The sequence below is a fragment of the Macrotis lagotis genome, chromosome 3, assembly GCF_037893015.1.
Source record: "Macrotis lagotis isolate mMagLag1 chromosome 3, bilby.v1.9.chrom.fasta, whole genome shotgun sequence".
Taxonomy (NCBI): domain Eukaryota; kingdom Metazoa; phylum Chordata; class Mammalia; order Peramelemorphia; family Peramelidae; genus Macrotis; species Macrotis lagotis.
In genome coordinates, this window is record NC_133660.1 from 144,753,171 (window position 1) to 144,778,864 (window position 25,694).

Here is a 25,694-nt window from a genome sequence, read left to right on the forward strand (position 1 = left end):
CATAATATCATATCTCAAGTCCTTTGTTCTTTAAAATAGAGGCTACTAAATTGTGTGTTATTCCTACTGTGGTTCCACAACAGATAATTTTTTCTCCTTGAACTGAGAGCTCTGGGATTGGGCTATAATATTTCTGGGGGTTTTCATTTTGGGATCTCTTTCAGAGGTTGGTGGTGGATTCTTTCAGTTTTTATCTTATCCACTGGTACTAGAATATCAGGGCAGTTTCTTCCTGGCTAATTTCTTGAAAGATCATGTCTAGACTCTTTTTTTTTTTATCATAGCTTTCAGGCAATCCAATAATTTTTAGAATTATCTCTCCTGGATCTATTTTCCTAATCAGTTATTTCTCCAATGAAATATTTCATATTTTGATTTTGTTTTCTTATTTCTTGATGTCTCATAAAGTCATTAGATTCTACTTTATGGAAATATTTTCTTCACTGAGTTTTGTACTTCCTTTCCATTTAACTGGTTCTGTTTTTAAGTTCTTTTCTTCAGTAATTTTTGTACCTCTTCATTCATGTAGCAAATTTTGCTTTTTTTTAAGGAGTTATTTTGTTTAGTTGATTGTTTTTCAAGGAATTACTTTCTTCAGTAATTTGTGTTTCCCTTATCAACCTGTTTACTCTTTTTTCATGACTTCCATCACTCATTTCTTTTTCCAGTTTTTTCCTCTACCTCTCATATAATTTTGAAAAATCACTTTTAAACTCTTCCAGAAAGTATTTGTGGACCTGAGACCAATTTGCATATTTCTTTAAGGCTTTGGCTATAATAGTTTTGCCTTTGTAGCTTTTTCTGAGTTTGTATTTTGATATTCCCTGTCACCATAATAATTTTCTATGGTCAAGTTCTCTTTTTGTTGTTATTTGCTCATTTTTCCAGACTATTTCTTGACTTTTAAGTTTATATAAGAGTTGAGCTCTGCTCCTCGGGTGATGGGGGCACTGTCTCAAGCTTCAAGATTTTTGTGCAGTTATCTTCTTCAGAGCCAGTGCTAGAGTACAATAAGTTTTTAGTTCTTGCAAGTTGGTATGATCTAAGGAGAGGTGTGTTTAAATACTCTTCTGGTCTCTAATCTGCTCTATGAGAAACCCCTGGGACTAGTATCATTGCTCCCCTGTGACCACAAACTCTGGTGCGCTAGTGATTCTCTAGTCCTCAGGACTGCTACTTGATAATGAAATCTGATCTGCAGATGAGCAATGCAAGACAGTCCTGTACCCCAGTTCCAGCAAAGGGACCCCTGTGCTTTCTTTCTGATCAGTTATCTGAATCCATTATTTTCTGTGAGCTGAGAGCTCTGGAAGTCACTATTGGTTGGGTGTGAAAAGGTTTGTGCTGGACTATGCTCCAGTCCCACTCTGGTGCAACAGAACTTTTTTTTTTATTGCCAATCTTCTAGGTTGTCTTGGATTGTTTTTTTTTGTTTTGTTTTGGTTTTACAGGTTTTTTGCAAGGCAGACAGGGTTAAGTGGCTTGCCCAAGGCCACACAGCTAGGTAATTATTAAGTGTCTGAGGCCAGATTTGAACTCAGGTACTCCTGACTCCGGGGCTGGTGCTCTAGCCACTGCGCCACCTAGCCACCCCGGCTGTCTTGGATTGCAAAATTGTTTCACCCCATCCTTTTGTGAATTCTGCCACTCCAGTTGTTTGGAGAAGGATTTAGGAGAGCTCAGATAAGTCCCTGCATTTTCTTCACCATCCTAACTCTCCCCCCCCAACCCTTTTACACTTGGACTCAGCACTGAATCTTTCCTCTTCTCTTCCTTCACCCTCATCCACTTCATCACCCTCTTCCTCTCCCTTTTCATCTTTATCTCCAAAAATTTTTTTAAAAATTCACATTATGAAAATTCTACTTTATGTAATGAATTCTGAAATAAAACATTCCAAAAATAAAAAAAAAATTAAATATCCATCTTCATCTCCACTCCCTATTCCTCTCCCTCCTTCTCTTTCCATGGCCCTCTTCTTCCCTCTCTCCCTAGCCCTTCTCTTCTCCACCTCACTGTCACTACTCCTTCTCTTTCTCCCCCTCTTCCTTTCATTTTCTCTCTCTCTTCCCCTCTTCCTCTCTTTCTATTTAACTTGATCTCTCCATCTTACTGAGGCTAGAAGTGCAATATTTATTCATAGGTTTAATCCCACTTATAATTAGAACAGAAGTTTTGACCTGCTCCAAGACAGCTCTCTGACTTTGACTGCTTTGCCCATCTTTAGGCATCCTACTGTCTTTCCCCACTCCCACTCCTAGATGCTCCCCATATTGGTGCTGGATTTTTCTCAGACTCCTAATCGACTTGACTCTTAAGTGATCCTTTCCAATAGCAGTGATTATAGGTATGGAGCACTATACCTAGTCAATAAATCTCTGATTAATACTTTTTGGAAATCTGGGTACCTTTGTTTTTACATTGCCTGCTATTAAATGGTCTGAGGATCATCAAGCAATATCATCTCCATTTTTTATATTTTTCAAATAAAATCTCAAATAATTTCAAAGTAGGAGAAGAAGACACTTTGCATGGAGATACTTTGTTGAAAGAAAGTCTTTAAGGCATAGTTTGCTCCAATGAAGCAAATGTCTTTCTTTAAAATAATCAACAAACAATATGCACAGTGGGATCTTGTATCTTCTACCTTTTTCAGTCAATTGTGTGAAAATAAAGATATGAGTAACTGTAGACAAAAGCCTACTCATTTTCAACTAATATCCTCTTCAGGATGCTTTGATTTGTGTGTAAATTATTCTTTTAAAAATGCTAGAGAAAGGAAAGTAGGCAGAGAGTTCAGTAATTGTTTATGTTCTCTCAGCCACCTTTTACAGTATTAATAGGATCCAAATTTTCACCTATCCCTTTGGCATCTTGCCCTCTTTTTCAGATCTCATAAATCAGTTCCTACAAACAGATTTCTTCTCTGTATACCTGCTCTATTCCAAGAAATTTATTAAGTACCTACTGGGGATGCAAAAAACAAGGTAAAAAAATCACAGTCCATGCTTTCAAGGAGAATATATGCTAATGGAAGAGAGATATGATAATGACTGTATAAATATAAGATATATACATATGGAAAGTAATCTGAAAGAGAAAACAGAAAAAGACTTTCAAAAGGTAGGATTTGAGCTGTCTTGAAGTCAGCCAAAGAAAGGTCAGAGTACAAAACATTACAAGCATGGGAGAACAATCAACAAACTCTCAGAGACAGGAGATTGAATACTGTGTTTAAATAATTGTAAGTTCATATCACTGAATAAGCATGGAAAGTAGTATAGGAAAGAAGTTTGGAAAGTAAGAAGGGAACAGATTATAAAGAATTTTAAAAGCCAAACAGAATGCTCCTATTTGATGCTGAGGGTAAAAAGGAGTCACTAAAATACATGAGCAAGGTGATATGACCAGACTTGCGATTTAGGAAAATTGTTTTGGCAGCTGAATAGAGAGGATGGATTAGAGAAGGAAGACTTGAGGAAGGAAAACTATTTAGAAGCCTCTTGCAATAATCTAGATAAGAAGTGATGAGTGCCTGGCTATGTGGCTAGCGAAAAGATAATGAACAAAAGCTATGCAATGAGAAGATTTAGCAAAGGATTCACTATGTGAGGTGAGTGAGAAGGAGGAATCAAAGATGACAAGAAAGTTGTGAGTCTCAGAACAATTGTGCCCTTAATAGTAATAGAAAAGTTTGGAAGAGGGGGTCGTTTCAGGGAAAAGATAATAAATTCTGTTTTGGACAGGTTGAATTTAAGATGCCTGTGGGACATTCATTTCTTGTCTAACAGGTAAAAGGAGATTTGTAACTGTAGTTCAGGAAAGAAATGGGAGCTGGATAAATAGATCTGGAAATCATCTGAAATAATAACTAATCCCATAGGAGCTGATGAGCTTAACTCATTCTTTTTTTTTACTCTTAGAATAAAATAGAGAAGAAGTCCATATAGGGAAAAAAAAAGAAGAAAGAGAGCAAGAGGGGCTGGAAGGGATCACCAGTCTAAAGCCAGAAGGAAACTCAGAGGATCCCCTCATTTTACAGATGAAGAACATAGAGTCAATACAGACAAATGACTTTCCCACAGTCACACAGGCAGTAAGATTCAGGGGTAAAATGTGAATCCAAGGTTTTTATTCTAAAAACAACACCCTTTCCAATATACCACATAGCCTCCTTTCATAGTTCACTGTCTGATCTTCCTTTCTGTAATATGAATCTAATGCAATAAGCAATGGGAAGCCATGAAAGGTTTCCAGTGCAATTGAAAAACATGATGAAAAATGTGTTTAAGAAAATAGTTTGTTAACAGTACATGGATAAATTTTTTTATTGGGGTAAATAAATTGGTTTCAAATACTTAGAAGTTGTTTGCATGCGTAAATTAAGGAAGACAGACTAAGTAACTAAGGAAATGGGTATATCACAGATGAAATGAGAAAAAATGGAGACTGGTGACAGGTTTGATAATGAATGAAAAATCAAACCATGCTAGTACAGGTCATATGACATTGAAAAGGCATCAAGAATGGTTTCAACTAAATGTTGGATCTGCTTTCCTAGGCTTAGCCTATCACAGAGAGGTTCATTATCAAAAATCTGACTACCTATTCATGAATTTTTGTCCATAGCAACCCGTCTTGTGCATAGATAAGTGTAAACAAGGTTATGCTAGGAAAATTTGGAATTGAAGAATCATATCCAACTAGGAAAATAACGAAGAAGATGGCATCTGAATTGGTCATTAAAAGAAGAGGATATGAAACATTAAAAATAAGCATAGGAAAGACTTCTAGTCATAAACAATAGCTTGTGTGGACACAATAGTCTGGAGTAGTCATTCATTTAGGATGGAATAAAGACTATGTAAACAATGCTTCCCAATCACTATCAAAGAGCATTATGTGAAATAAGAGTGGAAAGGGAGATTGGAACCACCTTGTGAAAGGCCTCTAATTGGGAACCACTGAGTTTCAAGGGATATCAAGCCTTTCAAATGGAGACATGAACATCTCTATAAACTCTACTGAAACCCTTCCTAACCCAATCTATTCTTGAATACTTAACTCAGTTTGTATGACAATCATAAAAATGTCTTCATTCTTAATTTATAGAGCATGTACTCTTTGTATTTTTTGTTTTTTAAAAAACTGAGTCTCCCTATCTTGCCCAAGTTTGAAGTTTAAGAAATACCTGCAGACCTAGTCCCCATACTCAAGCTGTATAATAAGGAGTAAACCAGTCCAAGTTAAAAAACAGAACAGTTCAACTCTCTTGTACTAATCAAAATGGGATCATATCAATGTCAAACAGTGTAGATACCTTATCATATTAGCCCAATAGAGCTCAGATCTTCCAACCTCAAGAGATTCACAAGTATTAGCCTCTCTGGTATCTAGAATTATAGGAATGTATTCCCATGATGGGCTAGTCTTTGTTTTATAAACAGACTAAAGATGACATAAAAAAATGAGAGGTTCTCCAAGATATATATTTAATAATATTTCTAGAAATAATTTTTAAGCTCCTTTAGTGACTATAATACTTTTCTATTTTTAATTTATCTTTTAAAGACTCGGGGAGCATTGTTGATTGCAATTGATGATTGCAATCATTCAAAAATTAAACTAAAATAGAGCTATGTCAGAGGCTACTATTTTCAACAGGAAACTCCTAAAAAGACTAAGATATGGATATTACTAATATGTACATATTACTAAATGTACATAGCTAATTTTCAAATGCACAGACCAAGGCAAGGCCTCAAGTCTTTAAATCATATCCTTACATATCATTCATTTTCCATTTGAAGATATTTTGAAAATCTAGGAGATCTTAAGAAACCATATTAATTGATTAGGATGATTGATTTAGAACTGTAAGGAAAATTAGAGGCCATCCAATTCAAATCTTTCATAGGATCAAAGGATCTTAGATTTAAGCTGGAAAGCATCTCAGAGATCATCTAAGGCCCAGAGAAGTGAAGGAATATTTCCAAGATCACACAGCTGCTAAGTGGCAAAGTTAGGATCCTTCAACCCCTAAGTCAGTCCACTGCCTCCATCAAACACTGCCTTCATTTTAAATAGGTAGAAATTTAGCCTATAGGGGAGAAGTGACTTGCCTAAGGTCACCCAGGTCATAATTAACATTGCCCAGCTTTGATTTATTGTCCTAAAAATCCAGTTATATTTCTTAAAGACATGCTGCTTTGGGGCGGCTAGGTGGCGCAGTGAATAAAGCAGCGGCCCTGGAGTCAGGAGTACCTGGGTTCAAATCCGGTCTCAAACACTTAATGATTACCTAGCTGTGTGACCGTGGGCAAGCCACTTAACCCCATTTGCCTTCCAAAAACCTTACAAAAATAAAAGACATGCTACTTTCCCTTTCACTGTCAATCTTGGTCCTCAGAAGAGAAAATCTCTCACCTTCATACTCCCAGAGTCCATTAAAAGCTTGGCCTGGGGCACCAGGGGGTGCTGGAGGATCATCAAAGAAGGGAGCACCCACTTGTATCAGCAATCCTTGATCCCCCGGTTTGAAGCAGAAAGTAACAGGTCTGTGAGTCACCGGTAAATCATCCCAAGTGGTGATGATGTTGTATTCCAACTTTCAGCATTAGACAGAAGAACAAATACCATAGAATGGATAAATGCAGTGTATTCTTTGTTTCCCTAGACTTGTTCAAATTAAGTGCAAATCAACATTTTCTCTAACCTCCCTAGAGCCATGATCACTCCATTAGTTTCTAAAGGATTCAGTTAATTGCAGAAAAGCTTGTCTTTTTTTGGTGCTACTCCTTTCTGACAAGAGTTGTATAAAACTATTTTTAGCCATTGTCTTCTGGTTCATAATTTGGTAGCAGTATTAGCTATACTGCAGATGTAGCTAGTTCTTCCCACATTATCTTGGATTTTCATGCATTCCACATGGACCTAGTGAGTACTTAAGAAAGTAGTAGTACTGTGTAGGGGATAAAAAAACAAAAAGACAAACAAACAACAATAACACAAAGAAACCCTGACAGACACAGGAGTCAGAAAAATAAGATGTTTGAATTATAAAGTAACAAAACAAGTAAGTTTAGGATTTAGTGAAAAAAAGGGATGGTGAAAATAAATAAATCATGACCAGTTATAAATACTGGTTACGTGCTTGATCTTGAAAAATATAGAAATGAAATCACATCCTTAGAGTTTGCAGTAGGTAAATAGATAAGAAAATATAAGATAATTAGATGAAAGAAAGCATAGTCAGCCAAGGGGATCAGGAAAGACTAGATAAAACAGAAGAGATGAAGGAAGTCTTGAAGATATAATTCTTTCTGCTCTGGAAATCCCAACCTAGAAATTCCACACTATGGAGTTCTCAGAAACAATCAATCAATCAATATTCGTTAAGCACCAATGTGTCAAGCACATCCTTTGTGCTAAGTGCTGAGGAAACAAGGAAAGATCAAAAAGAATGTCTGCTCAAGTAGCTTTACAGTCTAATGGGATGATAACATCACATGATAACATGTGAATGACAATGTACAAACAGGATGCACACAGGATAAATAGGAGATAATTAAGACACTAGTATTAAGGGGGTTGGGGGAAAACTTCTGTGAAGGACTGTGAAGGAAGCCAGGAGTTCTAGGCATGGTGAATAATCAGCAAAAATACTGAGTTTACTTATAAGAGGAAATGTCTTCTGCAATGAACATTGGATCAAAGACTCTCTCTCTCTCTCTCTCTCTCTCTCTCTCTCTCTCTCTCTGTGTGTGTGTGTGTGTAGCTGGAGGCATGGTATATGAAATTTTAAAAGAGAGCAGGGAAATACATTTTGAAGGACTTTGAATGCCAAAATGAAAATTTTATATTTGATTCTGGAAATAACAGGGAGGAACAGGAGTTCATTGAATTGGAGAAGGGGAAAGGGTGTGACATAGTTAGATCTATGCTTTAGAAAGATCACTTTCTGAATGAAAGACAAAAGGAGCAGGAAGTTGTTCATTTTTCAGTTGTGCTTAGCTCTTTATGACCCCATTTGCAGTTTCTTGACAAAAATACTGAATAAGTTACCATTTTCCTTCTTTAGATCATTTTTACAGATGAGGAAACTGAGGCAAATGGGGTTAAGTGACTTGCCAAGGGTCTCATGGCTAGTAAGTGTCTGAGATCAGACTTGAACTCAAGAAGACAAGTCTTCCTAATTCCAGGTCAGGCACACTATCCACTGTAGGGAGACTAACAGGCTATATATAGCATTAGTCCAAGGATGAATTGATGAGGACCAGCACCATGGCGATAGTAGTATCAAAGGAGAGAAGGAAGCCTATGTGGGTTATGAAATGTTTGAAAGCAAAATTGTCAGGATTTGGCAAAAGATTGGATGGGGGGGAGTGGTTGATGAATGACAGTGAGAAATCTAGAATGATACCAAAGTTGTTAACTTAGGTGACTAAAAGGATAATGGTATGTACCCTCAAGAATAACAAAGACATTAGGGAAAACAGAGGGTTGGGAAGATAAGCCCAGTTCTTTGACCTCTAACTTGAGATGCCCAAAAGGGACAAAGAGTTGGAGAAGTGAGAATGGTGATCAGAAGAGAGATCTTAGAATTCAATGTTAATTTGTATATCATCAGCACAAAGATAATTGAATTCATGAGAGCTAATGGATGAAGATCCAACAAAAGAAACTATGAAGGAATGGTCAGATAGGTAAGAGGAGAATCAGTCTAGAGAAGGGTCATGAAAATCTAGAAATAAGAAAATATCAAGAAGAGGTTCTATTCTAAATTCCCTTTTCCTCTCTATCTCCACATCAAATAATTGGTTCCTGTGAGTTCAATTATTATCTTTAAACAATGTCTAAATTATGTATCCAACTTAATCTTTTTCTAAGTTTCATTCTTCTATTATTAACTTCCTACCCAGTATCTCTACTTCCAACTTAATAAATGTTTGTTGAATCAAATTCCTAAAATGTACATGGTGCAAAATTCTAGTTCTGCTACTTGATAACTACTATGTGACCTTACCCAAGTTATTTCTCCTTCTGGATCTGAATCTAGAACTGTGTTCTAGAAGTCCCTTCCAGCTATAGATACTAAATTACTGGATAAGGATAAAGCCTACTGCCTTTCAAATTTGTTAAATTCTCATACAATTTGACCTAAGAAAATCAAAACATTCATTATCTTTTTTTTTTTAGTTTTTGCAAGACAATGGGGTTAATTGGCTTGCCCAAAGCCACACAGCTAGGTAATTATTAAGTGTCTGAGGCTAGATTTGAACTCAGGTACTCCTGACTCCAGGGTTGGTGCTCTATCCAATGTGCCACATAGCCACCCCTCATTATCTTTTTTAAATGTCCACTGAGTCATCAATTTTTTCTTATTCAGTGGCTAATGAGAGTATTGACTGAACAAAGCATCAAAAATAATGTTTAATGTACAGGCTTTGAAATCAGAAAGCTAGGTTCAAAACTTGCCTCAGACACCTAGCTGTGTCTCTATCTTTAAAAAAATAAAGGCTCAGTGCCCTGTCCATTGTACCACCTAACTGCCTTCTTTAACTTTAGTTTCTTTATCTTCATTTTGTGTGATTTTTCTTTCATCAATGATCCAACAACATTCTTAGACCTTCCTCTAGTTCTTTTAATATCATACAGTCAATCATTTTAGAGATATAAGATAGGTGCGAGATTATGAGATGAGCAATTTCAAAAAATCCTATAGATTTCTTGATATGAAAAAGTCTCATTCTAGTAGTCATGTTATTGAAAATTACAGCTAGAAAACTCAGACCTTTGTCAAAGAATTCAATCCTTGAAAGTGAAAGACAAAGGTATCATAATCATGAATAGGAAACAGTACCTTTGGTTAACCTGTAGCAAATACATGAAAGGTCATACAATCACGTTCTGTGGGTGGAATTAAAAGCAGAATAGTTTTATGGTCATTATTAATGCCAAAGTTCAAGCTCATTGCCTTAAAGGAAGAGGAGAGAATTCCCATCTCAGAAGAGAGAGAACAACTACAGGATGTCCTATCTCAAATAAGAAAATGTTTGTCAATTTTTTGCAAACTTTAAGGTACTATATAAATGTTAAGGAGTCTTCCTGGCTTAGTGGATATACCACAGGACTAGGTATCAGGAAGACTTGAGTTCAAATACTACCATTAGCTCTGTGACCTTCTATGAACCTCTCTCAGCCTGTTTACACTTATAACAATGAGGATAATGATATCTTTCTGACATGGTGATTGTGAAGATCAAATGAGATAATAAGAGGATAAATGCTTTACAAATCTTTATAAATGTTAGTTGTGATTATTATTCTAACTATTGGTCCAATAATCAGATCTCTTAGGTATTACTATATTATTGTTCAGAAGATATAAATGATTAAACATAGTTAAAAGAAATTTAGAACCAGAGAAATGGAAGAAACTAACTAATTTGGATTATTCAATTAACTGGAAACTTAATTCCTTCAATTTACCGTGCTAAAATTTTCAAGATAGTTTCCTATGAACAGTCACACAATAGCAATAAACATTTTGTATTCATGAGTCTTCATGGCCATTTCCCGAATCTCTATGGGAACATTTCCCCAACTCTCATCAATTTACCTCTGAGCTCAATACTATTCTCCCTAGAAATACATTCTATTCTGCTGTGCTTGGTTTTTATACCTGTATGTGTCAGAAGTGTGGTATACTAGAAATTATGCTAAACATAGTATCAGGAAGTATTTTATTCAATCCCTGCCTCCGACATTTACTAGCTGTGTGTGTCCATAGGCATGTCACTCTTCCCCTTGGATATCTCCTTTAGATATCTACAATGGTATAACAAAGTTATATCTTAAATCTATGATTTGTGCTGTCAGACATGCCTTCAAAAAAAACCCAATGAAACAGATGAATATTTGCTATTTGAATTTGTTAAAAAGACTTTTTCCCTCCATTCATTTTAAAAATCTTGTACAATTGTTTTGGTTTCCTTTTTGAATATTTTCCTATTGTATTTTCCTTTTGAAAATAACTTTTTTGGGGGGAATTTTAAGTTGTAAATATTTCATTCTGAAGTATTCACTCTTACCTCTCTTCCTCCATCCAATAATGATTTCTTTCCATAGGCAATTTTAGAAATTCTTGCACTGTAAAATAACAGGAGAAAAAAATGAAGACTTACAAATGATATATTTCAATACATTTCTATAGATTTCACATGAAGTATTATCAAACACTAACTCCAAAACCTTTCTGATAAAAAAAATTCATATAAAATTCTTTTTTTTAAATTGGAAGCAACTTAAATTCTAAAAACAAAAGAAATGGATAATTGGGGAGTAATTAACATAATGGATATAATGAAGATGAGCAAGTATGAGGTCAGATGGAGAAGAGATTTAGCCAATGATTCTATGAAATAATGAAAGAAACAAAACCAAAAGCATGGAATATACACTATGATACACAAGAGAAAGTGAATGAGAAGAAATAAACAAAGAATCCCGATGATTATAAAAAGGGAGGAACAGAAACACACTAAAACAATTTTATGTTTTAAGATTAATTATCTTAAATATAAACATTTCCTAGCCAAGCTTCATTGTTTATACTGAAACCTGTCAATAATGAAATCATTTAACTTTCTAAATATTAGATTTTAATTTCAAATAAGTAAAAAAAATTACTAGAAGCAGGACAACAGTTATTGTCATGATTTTCAACCCAGTTTGGTGGCTGCTTCTAAGTAAAATGAATTCAGTTGATCTTATAACACCAAAAAAGAAAAAAAAATCATTTTGTTAACCTACTTCTTCCATCTAGTGGCAAGAAGCAGTAAGAGACAATGCCACAGAAAAATACCATCAAAGAAAAAAATTGGAGTGCCGTTTCAGAAAATCCCTATTTTGGGGGAGAAGGGTTCAGAGGAAAAAAAATCTTTCATAGAAAAAGTTTTAATGATGAGCCTCAAAAAACTATTAAAAATAATCACAAGGTATACATTTTCAATCAGAAATGTCCCTATCAATTCAGTAAGTCAGATTTGTTTTTATTCTAAGTGAATTATATATCTTCTAAAGATGCTGGCTCCTATCATTTTGTCACCTGTGCACACTTGCTGGTTTCTGAAGGATTATCTGTTATATATACCTTTTCTTATTCTCTAAAATCATCCTAGATCTAGCTGTGGGTTAACTATTTAGAATTCTGTTCCTTTCTTCGAGACACTTCACTGAAGTGCTAGGCTAGTCATGCTTCCTGGCAATCGACATGAAAGCTATTAAAATTGAACTCTCCCCTTAAAAAAAAAAATCACCATTTAAGCTACTGGTGGCGATGAACAAGCACTCACATTTTGACTTGATGTGCTAAGGGAAGGTAGGACTTTGAATGAGGCCAGTTTAACTCTCCTGGCCTGGAGCCCTGACCCAAGGTTCTGTTCTAGGGGCCTATCTATAGCAGCTCTAGGGAAAGTAAATAAAAATATGGAAAGGACACAGCTTATCCCTAAAATACGAAGTTAGAGGACCTGCTAAATATTAACATTCTTTAGATGTTGCAAATGTAATTTATGTTTCAGAAACTCAATATGGGTTAAATGAGAAAGAAAGAAATTTGCTTAAGGATAAGCTTTCCTTTCTTTTATCCTTTCTTTTATCCAAGTGAATGTCTTATCATGGTGTAATGATTTATGTAGGATAGTAAATAACAAAGCTCATTACAGGCTAATACCAAAGCTCACAACTACAGGAAGAAAGAACCAGCAAAACTTTTGGTTGCATTTGAACTTTCTGACCTTTAAAAATTAAATAAAATTGAAGGCAAAAACATCTGCATATTTTGTAAATTGGAAGAAAAAATCATAATCATGGGCAAACGTTGGAAGTCAGCTCAAACCCATCATTTCATAGATGAGGAAACTGAAGACAAGAGAAGTAGAACAACTGACCTGAGATGACTAAGGTAGTTTATGAAAAAAGCAGGCCTAAAATATAGGTCTTCAAATGATACAATTCAATAAACTCTCATTAAGCACCTTAATCTACCTTCCCTCTTATTTTCTCACATTCTTTTTTTTCTTAACCCCTTCCCCTTCTACTCCCCTACTAGATAAGAGGAATTTCTGTACCTAATTGTGTATGTATGTAAACTCTTCTATCCTTGAACCAATTCAGATGAAAGTGAGGTTCAAGGACTGCCTGTCCATAAACTCTATTTCCATTCTATTGTATAAATATTTCCTTGTGAGCCTCATTTATATGAGATAATTTTCCCCATATTTCCTATCTCTCCTCCTTCAGCCAGTTGCACCTAGTGCAGCATTCTTTCTCACTCTTCCATTATTCTTCTGAGATCATCCCAATATAATAGACTCATATTGCTGCCATCTGTCTAAATAGCCTCCTTCTAACTAACCCTAGTGATGATAAAGTTCTTAGGGGCTACATATATCATCTTCCCAAAAAAAAGAATGTAAACAGCTTAACCTTGTTAAGTCCCTTATGATTTCTTACTCAGGTTTATCTTCTTATACTTTGCTTGAGTTTCTGTTGGTATGCCAATTACCTATTCAGCTCCAGCCTTTTCATCAGGAATCTTTGAAAGTCCTCTATTTCATTAAATATTCATTTTTATCCCATAGGATTATACTGAGTTTTGCTAAGAAGATTATTCTTAGTTATAATCCTAGTTTCTTTGCCTTCAAGAATATAATATTCTGAGCCCTCCACTCCTTGATAGTGATAGTTCCAAAAATCTTGTAAGATCCTGACTGGTTCCAAGGTATTTGAATTTTTTTCTGTCTGATTGCTAGAAATATTATCTGTGTGACCTGGGAGCTCTGAATTTTGGCTATAATATTCCTGGAAGTTTTCATTTTGGGTTTCATTCATAAAGTGATAGATGGATTCTTTTATTTTCTCCTTTGTCCTCTTGGTCCAAGATATCTGAGCAGCTCTCCTTTATAATTTCTTGAAATATGAAGTGCAGGCTCTTTTTTGTTCATGGCTTTCAGGAAGTACAATTATTCTTGAATTATTTCTCCTCAATCTATATTCTAGATCAGTTATTTTTCCTTTGAGATATTTCACATTTTCTTTTTTCACCAGGAGGGATGGGAATTCAGAAAGCCTGGAAGGATTTACATGAACTGATACTGAGCAAGATGAGTAGAACCAGAAGAACATTGTATACCCTAACAGCAACATGGGAGAGATGATCAAATTTAATGGACTTTCTTATTCCATCAGTGCAATAATAATTGGGGGTTTGGGGGTATCTGCGATGGAGAATACTATCTGTATCCAGAGAAAGAATTGTGGAGTTTGAACAAAGACCAAAGACTATTACCTTTAATTTTTTTAAAAAATGTTATTATGTAATTTTGCTATCCTTTATATTTTTTTTCCTTAAGGATATTATTTCTCTCTTATCACATTCAACTTAGATCAATGAATACCATAGAAACAATGCAAAGACTAATAGACCGCTTCTGTGAGGGATGGGGAGAGGGAAGAAAGTTTAGAGGGAAAATTGTAAAATTCAAAATAAAAAAAAAAAAACATAGTCACTTTGGATTCAGGAATTTGATGGATTTTCACACAAGAACTACTATCAATTCATAATGCTTCTTATGCTATTATCGTTTTTTACAAGGAATTTTTGATGAACTTGTGCCATAATCTGCATTTTAGTTTAGGTTTTTGCTTGTAGATGTTTTCAAGTCATTATCTTCTAGGTTTTTGTCTTGAGCTTCTCTGTTACCATAGTAGCTGTTTATCATTAGGTTCCTTTTTTTGCTGTTTGCTTAATTTTCTAAAACTAAGGTAAACAGAGGTTAAATGACTTGTCCAAAGTCATACAACTAGTATTTGAAGCTAGATTTTATCTCAGGTCTTCCTGAGCCCAGCACTCTATCTGCTCTGCTACCTATGTACACAAAGACAGTGAAGCAATTTACACACAGTCAGCAGTGGGTTCTAAACCCAGGTCCTCTCATTCCAGAGGCAGTGTATTTCTACTGTATCGTTCTTTCCTCTAATCCAAAAACAAAACAATTGCCCTCAAGAAACTTTGCATTTAGGGGCAGCTAGATGGCACAGTGGATAGAACACTGGCCCTGGAAACAGGAGGATCTGAGTTCAGATATGACCTCAGACACTTAACAATTGCTTAGCTGTGTGACCTTGAGTAAGTCACTTAACCCCATTGCCTTAATTAAAACTTAAAAAAAAGAAACTTGTATTCTACATGTACAGAAATAAATTCAAAGTGTATACGAATTCATTTCAGGAGAGAAAGAATATAATAAACAATGCAAAGCACATATTGCAATTGCCTCCATGGCAATTAGTAGGTATTTAAAGAGTCAAACATTTCAAACTTCAACCACTAAGGAAACAAAACCCTGACAGTATAGAGAAATATCTACATTATGAATACTATAAATTAATTCTCACACAGGTTAGCCACTAAGTATCTCATTGCAGCTTAAAGACTTTGAGAGTGACCTTTCTTTTTCCTGTCAGGGAAACCTGTTCTTAAAGTTGTCTTTCTTCCTATCCAAGTTATAGCTTCATTGAAAGGGAGAACAAAGGAAAGAAATACAGTGAATATTACCTTGTTTCTCTGCCCCCAAACCCAGTATGATACTAGCATAGTCAAAATTCTGTGATCTCTACCAAGACAAAGAATGCATTCTCAAATCCAGTAAAATTAACCTTTAAATTCCTTATTCATCATGTTCCATTTCCTATCACCATGGCTTTGCATAAGCTCCATGTCCTCACTCACTTCTACTTTTTAAAATCCCCCATTTTGTGTGGGAGCTTAGTTCAAGCATCACCATTTTTCTAAGACCTTTGATAATCCCCCATAGCTGCAAGTACTCCTCTACACAAAATAATCTTGTATTTATTTATTTATTTTGTATATACTTAATATATCTTCATATTTTCTCCTCCAACTTTGATTATCTTAAAAGGGGAGACTAAGAATTATTTTAATATAATGTTTGCTTTCAGTACATATTAATTCCTGTGAATCTTCTGTACAATCTGCATTTTCTGCAGGGGAAAATAAAAAGCTATCCCACACCAGTTTTGTACATTCAGTGTTTCTTATCCACAGTTGGAAAATCCAAGGAATGAGCTTTACCTATGCTTTATCTGGGAATTTCCTGGAGTAAAAGCTAGACAGAGGCATGATAAACTAAGGAAAGAGAAATTATTCTCTTGGCATCAGTCCCCTAATTTCCCAAAATCGAGTCTGTTCAGATGAGCCCAGAATCTTTATAGGGGAACTCATAACTATTATAGAATCTATTTCACAAGATTTTTAGGAGATTCAAATAATCTAACGTGTGTAAGATACAATACAAATGGCAGCAATTATTAGTAACCTGAACAAGGTCACTCAGCTAGAAATTATAAAGCTGAAAAACTTAACCCAGGTCATTTGACTCTAAATCTGGAACAGTGTCTACCATGCCTCTTGAAAAGCAGAGAAAATGGGAAGTGAAATGAGAATTAAATAAATAAAGTGTAAAAAAAATAAGAGAAAGGACGATTCAGTAGCACGAATGTTAACATGTTCAGACTCTGGCATATGGAAAATAATTTCGAGAATCTGGCATTATTGCAGCCAATGTTTTGTCAGAAGTCAAGAACCCAATAGGCAAAAAACAGGTGGTATCATTCCATCAGCTTCCCCAAGAGGTACTGATTCTATTATGCTGCAGTTCAGTGAAATGATTTTGTAGAAAAACTGGAAGACATTTCTAGTCGTCAGCAGCACATTCCCAAATACAAATAGAATAAATATTATATTGAATTTCAGCTCCTTTCTGGCAAATATATTCTTAACTACTATTTGTGGGTGGGGAGAGATTAAAAAAAAAGGTAGGAATTGAGTCACATTTTGTGTACAAATATTTATATTTTAAATTGGCTACTTTCAAAAAGTACCAGATTTAGAGTCAGAGGACTTGGGTATAAGTACCCTCTCTGCAATTTTTTGTGAATCTGTCACTTCCTTCGGGGCCTCATTTTCCTTTTTGGTAAAACAAGGAGCTCTTCTAGTTCTAAAACTCTGATACTGTGCTCCTGTGACTCATTCCCCTAAACCTACAGTGTGCCATCCTAAATATGTGGGTAGGGATCAGTGGAATTATTTCAGAAATACTCTCTTCTATTCACTGAAAAAAATCCCATTAAACTATACTTATAAACCTTTCTAACTTCCTATTAGTAAGACTCCTTTTTTTTAGAAATACCACATCCCCCCCTCCTCATAGGATCATAGAGGTGGGGGAAAAAACTTCAAAGACCATCTAGCTCAAGAAATTCATGTTTTGCCTACTAGGAAAGCAAAGATCAGACAAGTTAAGTTTGTTGTTTAACATCACAAAGTAGTAGAATCAGGGATTTTTTCCCTTAGTTCTACACGGTTTTTAAGGAACCAAATTACTAAGTATACATTTCACTGAGTCTCCAAGCCAATGTAACCACATAATTTACATCCAACTTCTACCTCCGTCAAGAATCTTCATTGATGCAGGTCTTCCTAACATTCATATAGAGCACAACTACTCTGGGAATGAGCTTCTCTTTTCATAGACAGGTTGCCCTTTAGAGGACCACACCAAGTTCAAGTGGGGACCACAAGAACCTCCCCTTGTCTGGCATAGACTTCAGGGCCTTTAAGAATCCAGGGTTATGTCCACACCACAATAAGGCATCCAGTAAGACCTTTATGGAAGTGTATAATTTAAGTGATTATAAGGCCACATAACCTTGATCATAAACAAGAACACCTGGGAAAAGTATGAAGGAAAAGAAGGTGTGTGTGTGTGTGTGTGTGTGTGTGTGTGTGTGTGTGTGTGTGTGATTGAGAGATGGTAGTTAGTGTAATGAACAGAATTACCCTATTTTTTATAATCAACCTTGATGGACTTGCTCATTCCATCAGTACAACAATCAGGGTCAATTTTGGGCTATCTGCGATGGAGAATACCATCTGAATCCAGAGAAAGAATTGTGGAGTTTGAACAAAGACCAAAGACTATTACCTTCAATTTAGAGGAAAAAGTCATCTTATTATGTAATTTTGCTATCTCCTATATTTTACTTTTCTTCCTTAAGGATATGATTTCTCTCTCATTACATTCAACTTAGATCAGTGTATACCATGGAAACAATGTAAAGACTAACAGACTGCCTTCTGTGGGGGGGGGGGGGGAGAGGGAAGCAAGAACAGGGGAAAATTGTAAAACTCAAAATAAAATATTTCTTTTAAAAAAAGAATTATTTTGGGGCTCTTGGAACAGTTTCCTATAACTCTAAGATTGGACTCCCAATAAATATAGTGAGATGAAAAATTCTACCTAAGTCAATCCCTCTCCAAGCATGGAAAACAGTGTTAAATAAAGCAGAAGACTGAAAAACTGGAGAAACGAGCTAAAAGAATAATCAGAAAGATATCTCAAGGAAAAAAAAAGTGAACTCCTTGTGAATCACAATAAAACAAAAAACCTGGTTATCAAATTTCAACAAATCATAAAAAAAACTACACAGAATTCCTAGAACCAAAGGGCAAAGTGAAAATAGAAATAATATATTTGAATAGAACAAATTTTGGGTCACCATTTGAAAAAAAAACCCAAGAACACCAAATACTAGAAAAAAAGACTCCCTATTCAACCAAAGCTGCTGGCAAAAAAAATATGAAAATGGTTCAGAGAAAATTAGGTTAAGACCATCACCTTACACTACTTTTCTCAAAAATCTCTAATTAGGTAAATTATCTAAACAGACAAAAAAGTCATATCACAAAAAAAATTAAAGGTGATTAAAAGGAGACAGCAAAAATTTGAATATGGGAGGAAGATTAATATAAAAGGTAATATGAAAAATAATATCAAATTTGAAACTTTTTACATAATCCAAGTCACCACAAGTAGAATTAGAAGAAAGCATTTAATTAGGAAAAAATATCTCTGATATTGATATCTGAAATATATCAAGAATATATAAAGCTATATAAGGATAGATTTTGTTTTTCCTTAAGAAATGCAAGTTAGGGGGCAGCTAGGTGACGCAGTGGATAGAGCACTGGCCTTGGAGTCAGGAGTACCTGAATTCAAATCCGGCCTCAGACACTTTAATTACCTAGCCATGAGGCCTTGGGCAAGCCACTTAACCCCATTGCCTTGAAAAATCTAAAAAAAAAAAAAAATGCAAGTTATCAGGGGCAGCTAGGTGCTGCAGTGGATAGAGCACCAGCCCTGGAGTCAGGAGGACCTGAGTTCAAATCCAATCTCAGACACTTTAATTACCTAGCTGTGTGATCTTGGGCAAGTCACTTAACCCCATTGTCTTTCAAAAACCAAAAAAAGAAAAAGAAAATGAAAGAAAGAAAGAAATGCAAGTTATCACCAACCACATGGAAGAATGTTTCAGATCTCTAACAATAAGAGAAGTCAACAGTAAAATAAGCTGGATGTTTTAACTCATACAAATTAAGTTAACAAAATAACAAGATAAAAATGACAGAAATTAGAAGGACTTTGGGGAAACAGACACATTAATATTTTGTTAGTGGATCTGTAATTGATCCAGTTACTATTGAATATAATTTAAAATTATATTTAAAAGATGAATAAAGTTTTACCTGATGATAGCACATAAGCATATTCCCCCAAGAAGGTCAAACACAAGGAAAAATGGTGTCATATAAACAAAAATATTTATAGTAGTCCTTTTTGTAGTAACAGAGAACTGGAAGGAAATTTAGCACCTACCAAATGGGAAACTGTTAAATTCATAAATTTTTATATATTTGAAGAAATTAATTAATTAATTAATTATGTCATACAAAATGGCAAATATGAAGAATGCGAAAAAGCTTCAGAAGACTTTTGTGAACCTTATACAGAGGGAAGAAAGCAAAATCAGGAAAATAATTTACATAATAATGATGATAATGATAATGATGCACAGGACAATATCACTGAAAGCCTTTCAGACCTCTGAATGGGGTGACTGATTACTTGTGGACTATTAGTGGGGAAAGAAACATATGTTTTCAGGTGTTGTAAATGTATTTATTTGTTTGCTTTGAAAGCACTTATTTATTACAATGTCAACATGCATTTGGTCAATCAACAAGCATTTAAGTGACTACTTTGTGCCAGACACTAAACTAAGCACTGGAGATTTTTACTGGAGAAATTGAAAAGGGGAGTTATTAGGAAGTAATTATTATGGAGAATTAAAAAGAAAAAAGCAGCAACAAAACATTTCAAAAAAATAAAAAACAACTCAGATTCAAATGTATGAGAATGAAACTTGTTTACCTCAACTTCCCAAAACTTAACAATGGATCCACCAGCATGATATGTGAAATGATCATTTGAATTGCTTGCCACCTACCAGATATTTTGTAGCAGGATTGAAATCCTTTGTGGAATTTTTCTTCACACTTGTTATCCCATAAAATAAGGTTTCTTTTTTGATCATTCATTAAAATGCAGCTATTCTATCAGTATTGCTAATTTTTCTTCTAGCAAGAAAAAGTAAAATATCTTTTCCAGCATGTTTTTGAATGTTACTACTTTTGTAGCTGTTCCTAGAAAGAGCTTTTACTCTTGCTTACATGATAGGATAATGGCATTTAAAGTGCCTAGGGATATTAGAAATAATATAATCCAACACCAGCCCCCCATTTTTCAGCTAAAACATAATGAGTCCTAGAGATCATAGAAAAAGTAAAATATCTTTTCCAGCATGTTTTTGAATGTTACTACTTTTGTAGCTGTTCCTAGAAAGAGCTTTTACTCTTGCTTACATGATAGGATAATGGCATTTAAAGTGCCTAGGGATATTAGAAATAATATAATCCAACACCAGCCCCCCATTTTTCAGCTAAAACATAATGAGTCCTAGAGATCATATCGACAGTAATTGTTAGTTGAGATTAGTACCTATATTCCTAAATTCCAAGTCCAATGCCACTTCTATGAAAGTAGACTTATTAATAGAAATCCTTTTCTCTCTCATTTGCCACAAGGCCTAATAATTATTTTAGCCACCATCCTTTTATAATACAAATTCTTTATAATTTTTCTGACACATTATGAATTAAAATTTTCTACTAACCAAAATTTCACCTCTCTTCAGCACAGTGATAATGAATTGATTGTCGTTAATGGTGACTGACAAATTGTGGGTTAGTGAATTTCTATTCTTAAATATAACTATTTAATATGATTAGTTTCCTTTGTACTCCTATGCATGTTAAATAGTTAATTTAAAAACATTATTTTGAGGATTATAGGATTCACCAGATTGACAAAGGGAACTATGACACAAGAAAGTTTAAAAAGCCCTGTTAGGTACTGAAATATTACCTTAATTCTCAAAGAAAGAATCAAATTCGATGTAATTTTAAAGTTAAGTGTAGTACAATAGTTTCTAATTTTTAGAAAATTAATAAACTAGACTGACATTTACATAGTGGTTTAAAGTTTACAAAAAAACTTGAAATACATTATTTCATTTGAAATTTCTAACAAACTACCATTATCTCCTTTGTCTAAATGGGCAAACTGAGTAGTTCAGTGACTTGCCCATAGTCATACAGTTTGTTTTAGAGGTAGGATTTGAACCCAACCTCTCCTGACTTTAAATCTAGCAAATTCTACATTCATCATATATACTAGATTTCCAGTCTACATATGGTTATATATAGCTATCTATTCATTACCTTCCCAATCTTTGTAACACCTTACTCTATTTACTTTTCTAGAATAAGAGTGTTAAAGGTAATAATCATGTAGGTTTGTTTTAAGAGGGGGGAAAATCATATTACTTTAAATACAAATAATCCAAATAATCAGTTATTCATCCATGGAGTTAAAAGTTCAAAAAAATATCAAATACCCATTTAAAGATGAATGTCCTGCGTGGCTTCCAGAGTATGTGGCAGCAAAAATTAAAAACAGCAGCACTTTCATTTTTTGAAATCTTAGGTCTAAGGGACATTCTTATATTTATACTCTGAAGTTATCTTATCAATGGTACTTGAGGTTTACTGGGAAAGGAGTAATAACCCTATCAATTGTCCTTGGTTATGTTTGCTAATAGACTGTGGTCATAGATCTAGGCTTCAAACACACTATCTCTATCCAATTAGCTCTGCTTATTGGAAGAACAGGGTGCTCAGGCCAAGGGCACAGGGTTTTAGTTAACCTTCCAAGGACCAGGTAGTGGAAATGTAAGCAATAACTCATGTTTTCAGGATTGGGTAATTTGAACAGTTATCACAGTAATTGTCTGAAATTCTTCCATCATACCAGCCCCCACCCTTTGATATATATTTGTGGTATTTCTTTCTAACACCATTAAGAAAACGTTGTAAATAGTGAAACTTTTGATGACTTCACTTAAAACACAGTAGTAATGGGAGGAGAGGTTGATTTTTCTTAAGGTGGGGGAGTATCAGGAGGCAAAAATTTAATTAGATAAATTCACACTAATCCCCCTAAAGTATAAGAAGAATATAGGTTACCATGCACAAGGAAAAGAGCAAAATGTCAACTTATAGATTCTGCTTCAGGAATTGCTATTAGGACCTAATATCTTGATATCCCTTGACGAGCCCTGTAGAGATAGGTAATAGATATGACAACTATGGTAAATTTTGGATTGATAACTCTTCTTATATGATACTGAATAAATAATGGCACTGTTCTCAGCACTGCTGCTATCACGCATAAATCCCATCATTATTCACTATACAAAAATCTACAATTTTGCAACAAGATTCCAGACTACATGGCCTGGATTTCAAAATTCTTCATAATATATCCCACCCTAGGTATCCAACACATTGTTTCCTACAACATTTTCAAAACAAAAGAGTTTCACTCTGGACAAGATGATCACCTCGCTTATCCCCAACCACACTTTATTTATTTCCAGTTTCATAACTTTTTTATGCTTCTTCTCCAACCTGAAATGTCTTTTAATTTTTTTTCAGTTATCCAAATAACCTTCCTCTATGAAGTCATCCCTGACTTTTACAGCCCATATTAATCTTCATTTTTGTATGAAAAAGAAAATACATCATTGCAATATTAGGCACTGAGTCATAGACTTTGCCATGTTTTTCCTAAACTATTTCATGAATGGGTTCTAATGTTCCTAATGCATTAATAACATCCTAAGAGAAAATGGCCATGACTTCATCCTCACCCATTTTTTTCCTCCTCCTTATCTAGTCTCAAATGATGAGATAACTTTCTTCTTGCCAAAGTTAACCCATTATCTTGGGAATTTGACCTCAACTTCTCCTGATCTTGTCCCATAAATTATCTCTCTTCTACCTTTAATCTATCCATTTAATCTCTCCATAAAGCCTAGGTAGGTCTGTCATAAAAACAAATCAAACAAAATTTTCCTCAATTACTCTCTGAACTTATTCTCTTCTCTCCTCCTGGCCCTAATAAATTCAAAATACATTACTTATACCCATGACTACTTTTACCCTAATAATCAAACTTTTGACTATTTTTTTCCAATCCTTGAAATGAGGTGTCCATCCCCATTACCCTACTGAAACTTCTCCAATTAAGTTCATCGATGGGTATTAATTATTAACTTTAAAGATTTTTTTACTATCTTCATTTTTCTGAACCTTTCTATAGTATTTGGAACTATTGATTACCCATTCCTTTGTCACATTCTTTTCTCCTTGAGCTTCCATAAGCTTCCAATAATATTCGCTCCTAGTTTTTCTTCCTAGTTTGTCAACTTCTCAGTCTCCTATGCCAATTCACCTTCTTACTGCTACTATCTAAGCATAAATGGCACCCAAGATTGTGTCAAATTCTCTTCATTCTACTCTCCTTGTCTTGATCATCTTATCTATTCCTATAACTTCAATTTTCATCACTATGCAGATGACTCTTAAATCTCTGTCTCTAGTCTCAATCTCTCCTTTGAGCTCTATTCCTACTGAGTAATTTCCAACTGATTCTGAGATAATCTCATTGAGATAACTTGCCAATATCTCGAACTCAAAATGTTCTAAAGTGAACACAACATTCCCTCAAAGAAAATATGCCTTATACCAACATCCCTATATTTGCTTATGGCACCATGATGCTTCCAATCATCTGGCAATCTGAGGTAAAGCAGATCCAAAACCTTAGACTCATAAATGACTATCCCCTCTATCTTATCACCCTATTACTGACCAAAAATGACTCTATCTCCATCATAAGTTTCAAATTAGTCCCCTCCTTTTTTACTTTTAAGGCCACAAAACTAGTCCAGATCCTCATCACCTTTCACCTGAATTAGTGCAACAACTTCCTGATAGGTCTCCTTGCTTCCATTCTCTACTCTTTTCCAATCAATCTATCCATCATCTTCACAGCTAGAGAAAAGATAAAGAAAAACTTCATAAAGCATAGAAATGACCATGTCACTCCCCCCCAAAAAAATCCTTAAATGACTTGCTTTTGCCTCTAATATAAAATAAAAAATCTTCAATCTTGATTCTTCAAACTTATTTTACAATTTTTGTCCAATCTACTCTATTTCATTTAATTAGCCTTCATATACATAAATTCCCTTTATATGAAACTATTAATTGATCCATCATTCAGTTCAATTTTTTAATCACCTCCATGCATTTATACAGGCTGCTCTTTAAACCTAGGATGCAATTCCTTACCTATATCTACTTGTTGAAATCTTTTTTGTCCAAGGACTAATTCAAGATTCAGTTCCTCTTTGAATTCATCTCTGATTCCCATCCCATAAACTGAAGGTGATCTTTCCCCATTTGTTTATAAATAAATATATGAAATACATTTATATTTATTTATATTCTAATTCTAACTTATTTGATAATAATAGCTAGCATTTATACAGCATTTTAAGTGCAAAGTCCTATATAAATATTATCTCATTTGATGCTCCTACATTCCTAGGAGATTGGTACTATTGTTATACCCATTTTACAGAAAAGAAACTGAGTAAAATTGAGGTCAAGTGATTTTCCCAGAGTCATACAACTAATAAATACCTGAGACTGGTTTTGAAGTAGGTCTTCCTAACTCCAGATCCAACATTCTGTCCACCACATCATTTATCTGTCTATTTGATTATAATCGTCTTTTCAAAATCTTCCACAAGTGACTGGGGTAAAGGATGAAAAAAGTACAGAGAACCTGGAAATACATTGTCAGATATTTCTAAGAATACTTAAATTTATCTCAGCTGGAGTTTCATGGGCCTCAGGCAGAAAAGAGATTCCATTGAATTAGAATAATAAGTAACAAAGAAACAAAACTCTCACTCTTTACAGAGGATATGATGGTATACTAAGAGAATCCTAGAAAATCATCTAAAAAACTACTTGAAACAATTAACAACTTTAGCAAAGTTACAAGATGTAAATAAACTTAAATCATTAGATTTATGTAATATATATTTTTACATATTATAAGCAAGAGATGAAAAGAGAAAATCCATTAAAGTAACTGTAGACAACATAAAATACTTGGGAGTCTACTTGCCAAGGCAATCTCAAAATGAAATGAAAACAACTATAAAGCACTTTTCAGACAAATAAAATTGATCTAAATAATTGGGAAAATATCAGTTGTTCATAGGTGGGCCAA

General features: G+C 34.5%; 1 protein-coding gene across 1 annotated transcript in view; it reads right to left on the minus strand.

The window, feature by feature from the left end:
- The window catches only part of LOC141517869 (UPF0462 protein C4orf33 homolog), a 65,491-nt gene extending 43,306 nt beyond the window's left edge, over nucleotides 1-22,185 (minus strand). Inside the window, exons 1-3 of the mRNA XM_074229296.1 lie at nucleotides 21,943-22,185; nucleotides 11,094-11,151; nucleotides 6,427-6,607 (exon numbers count right to left, since the gene is read on the minus strand). Of these exons, the coding sequence (XP_074085397.1) occupies nucleotides 6,427-6,607; nucleotides 11,094-11,151; nucleotides 21,943-22,016 (313 nt within the window). The 5' untranslated portion in view covers nucleotides 22,017-22,185. The remainder of the gene's footprint in view (nucleotides 1-6,426; nucleotides 6,608-11,093; nucleotides 11,152-21,942) is intronic.
- Nucleotides 22,186-25,694: the final 3,509 nt, after the last annotated feature.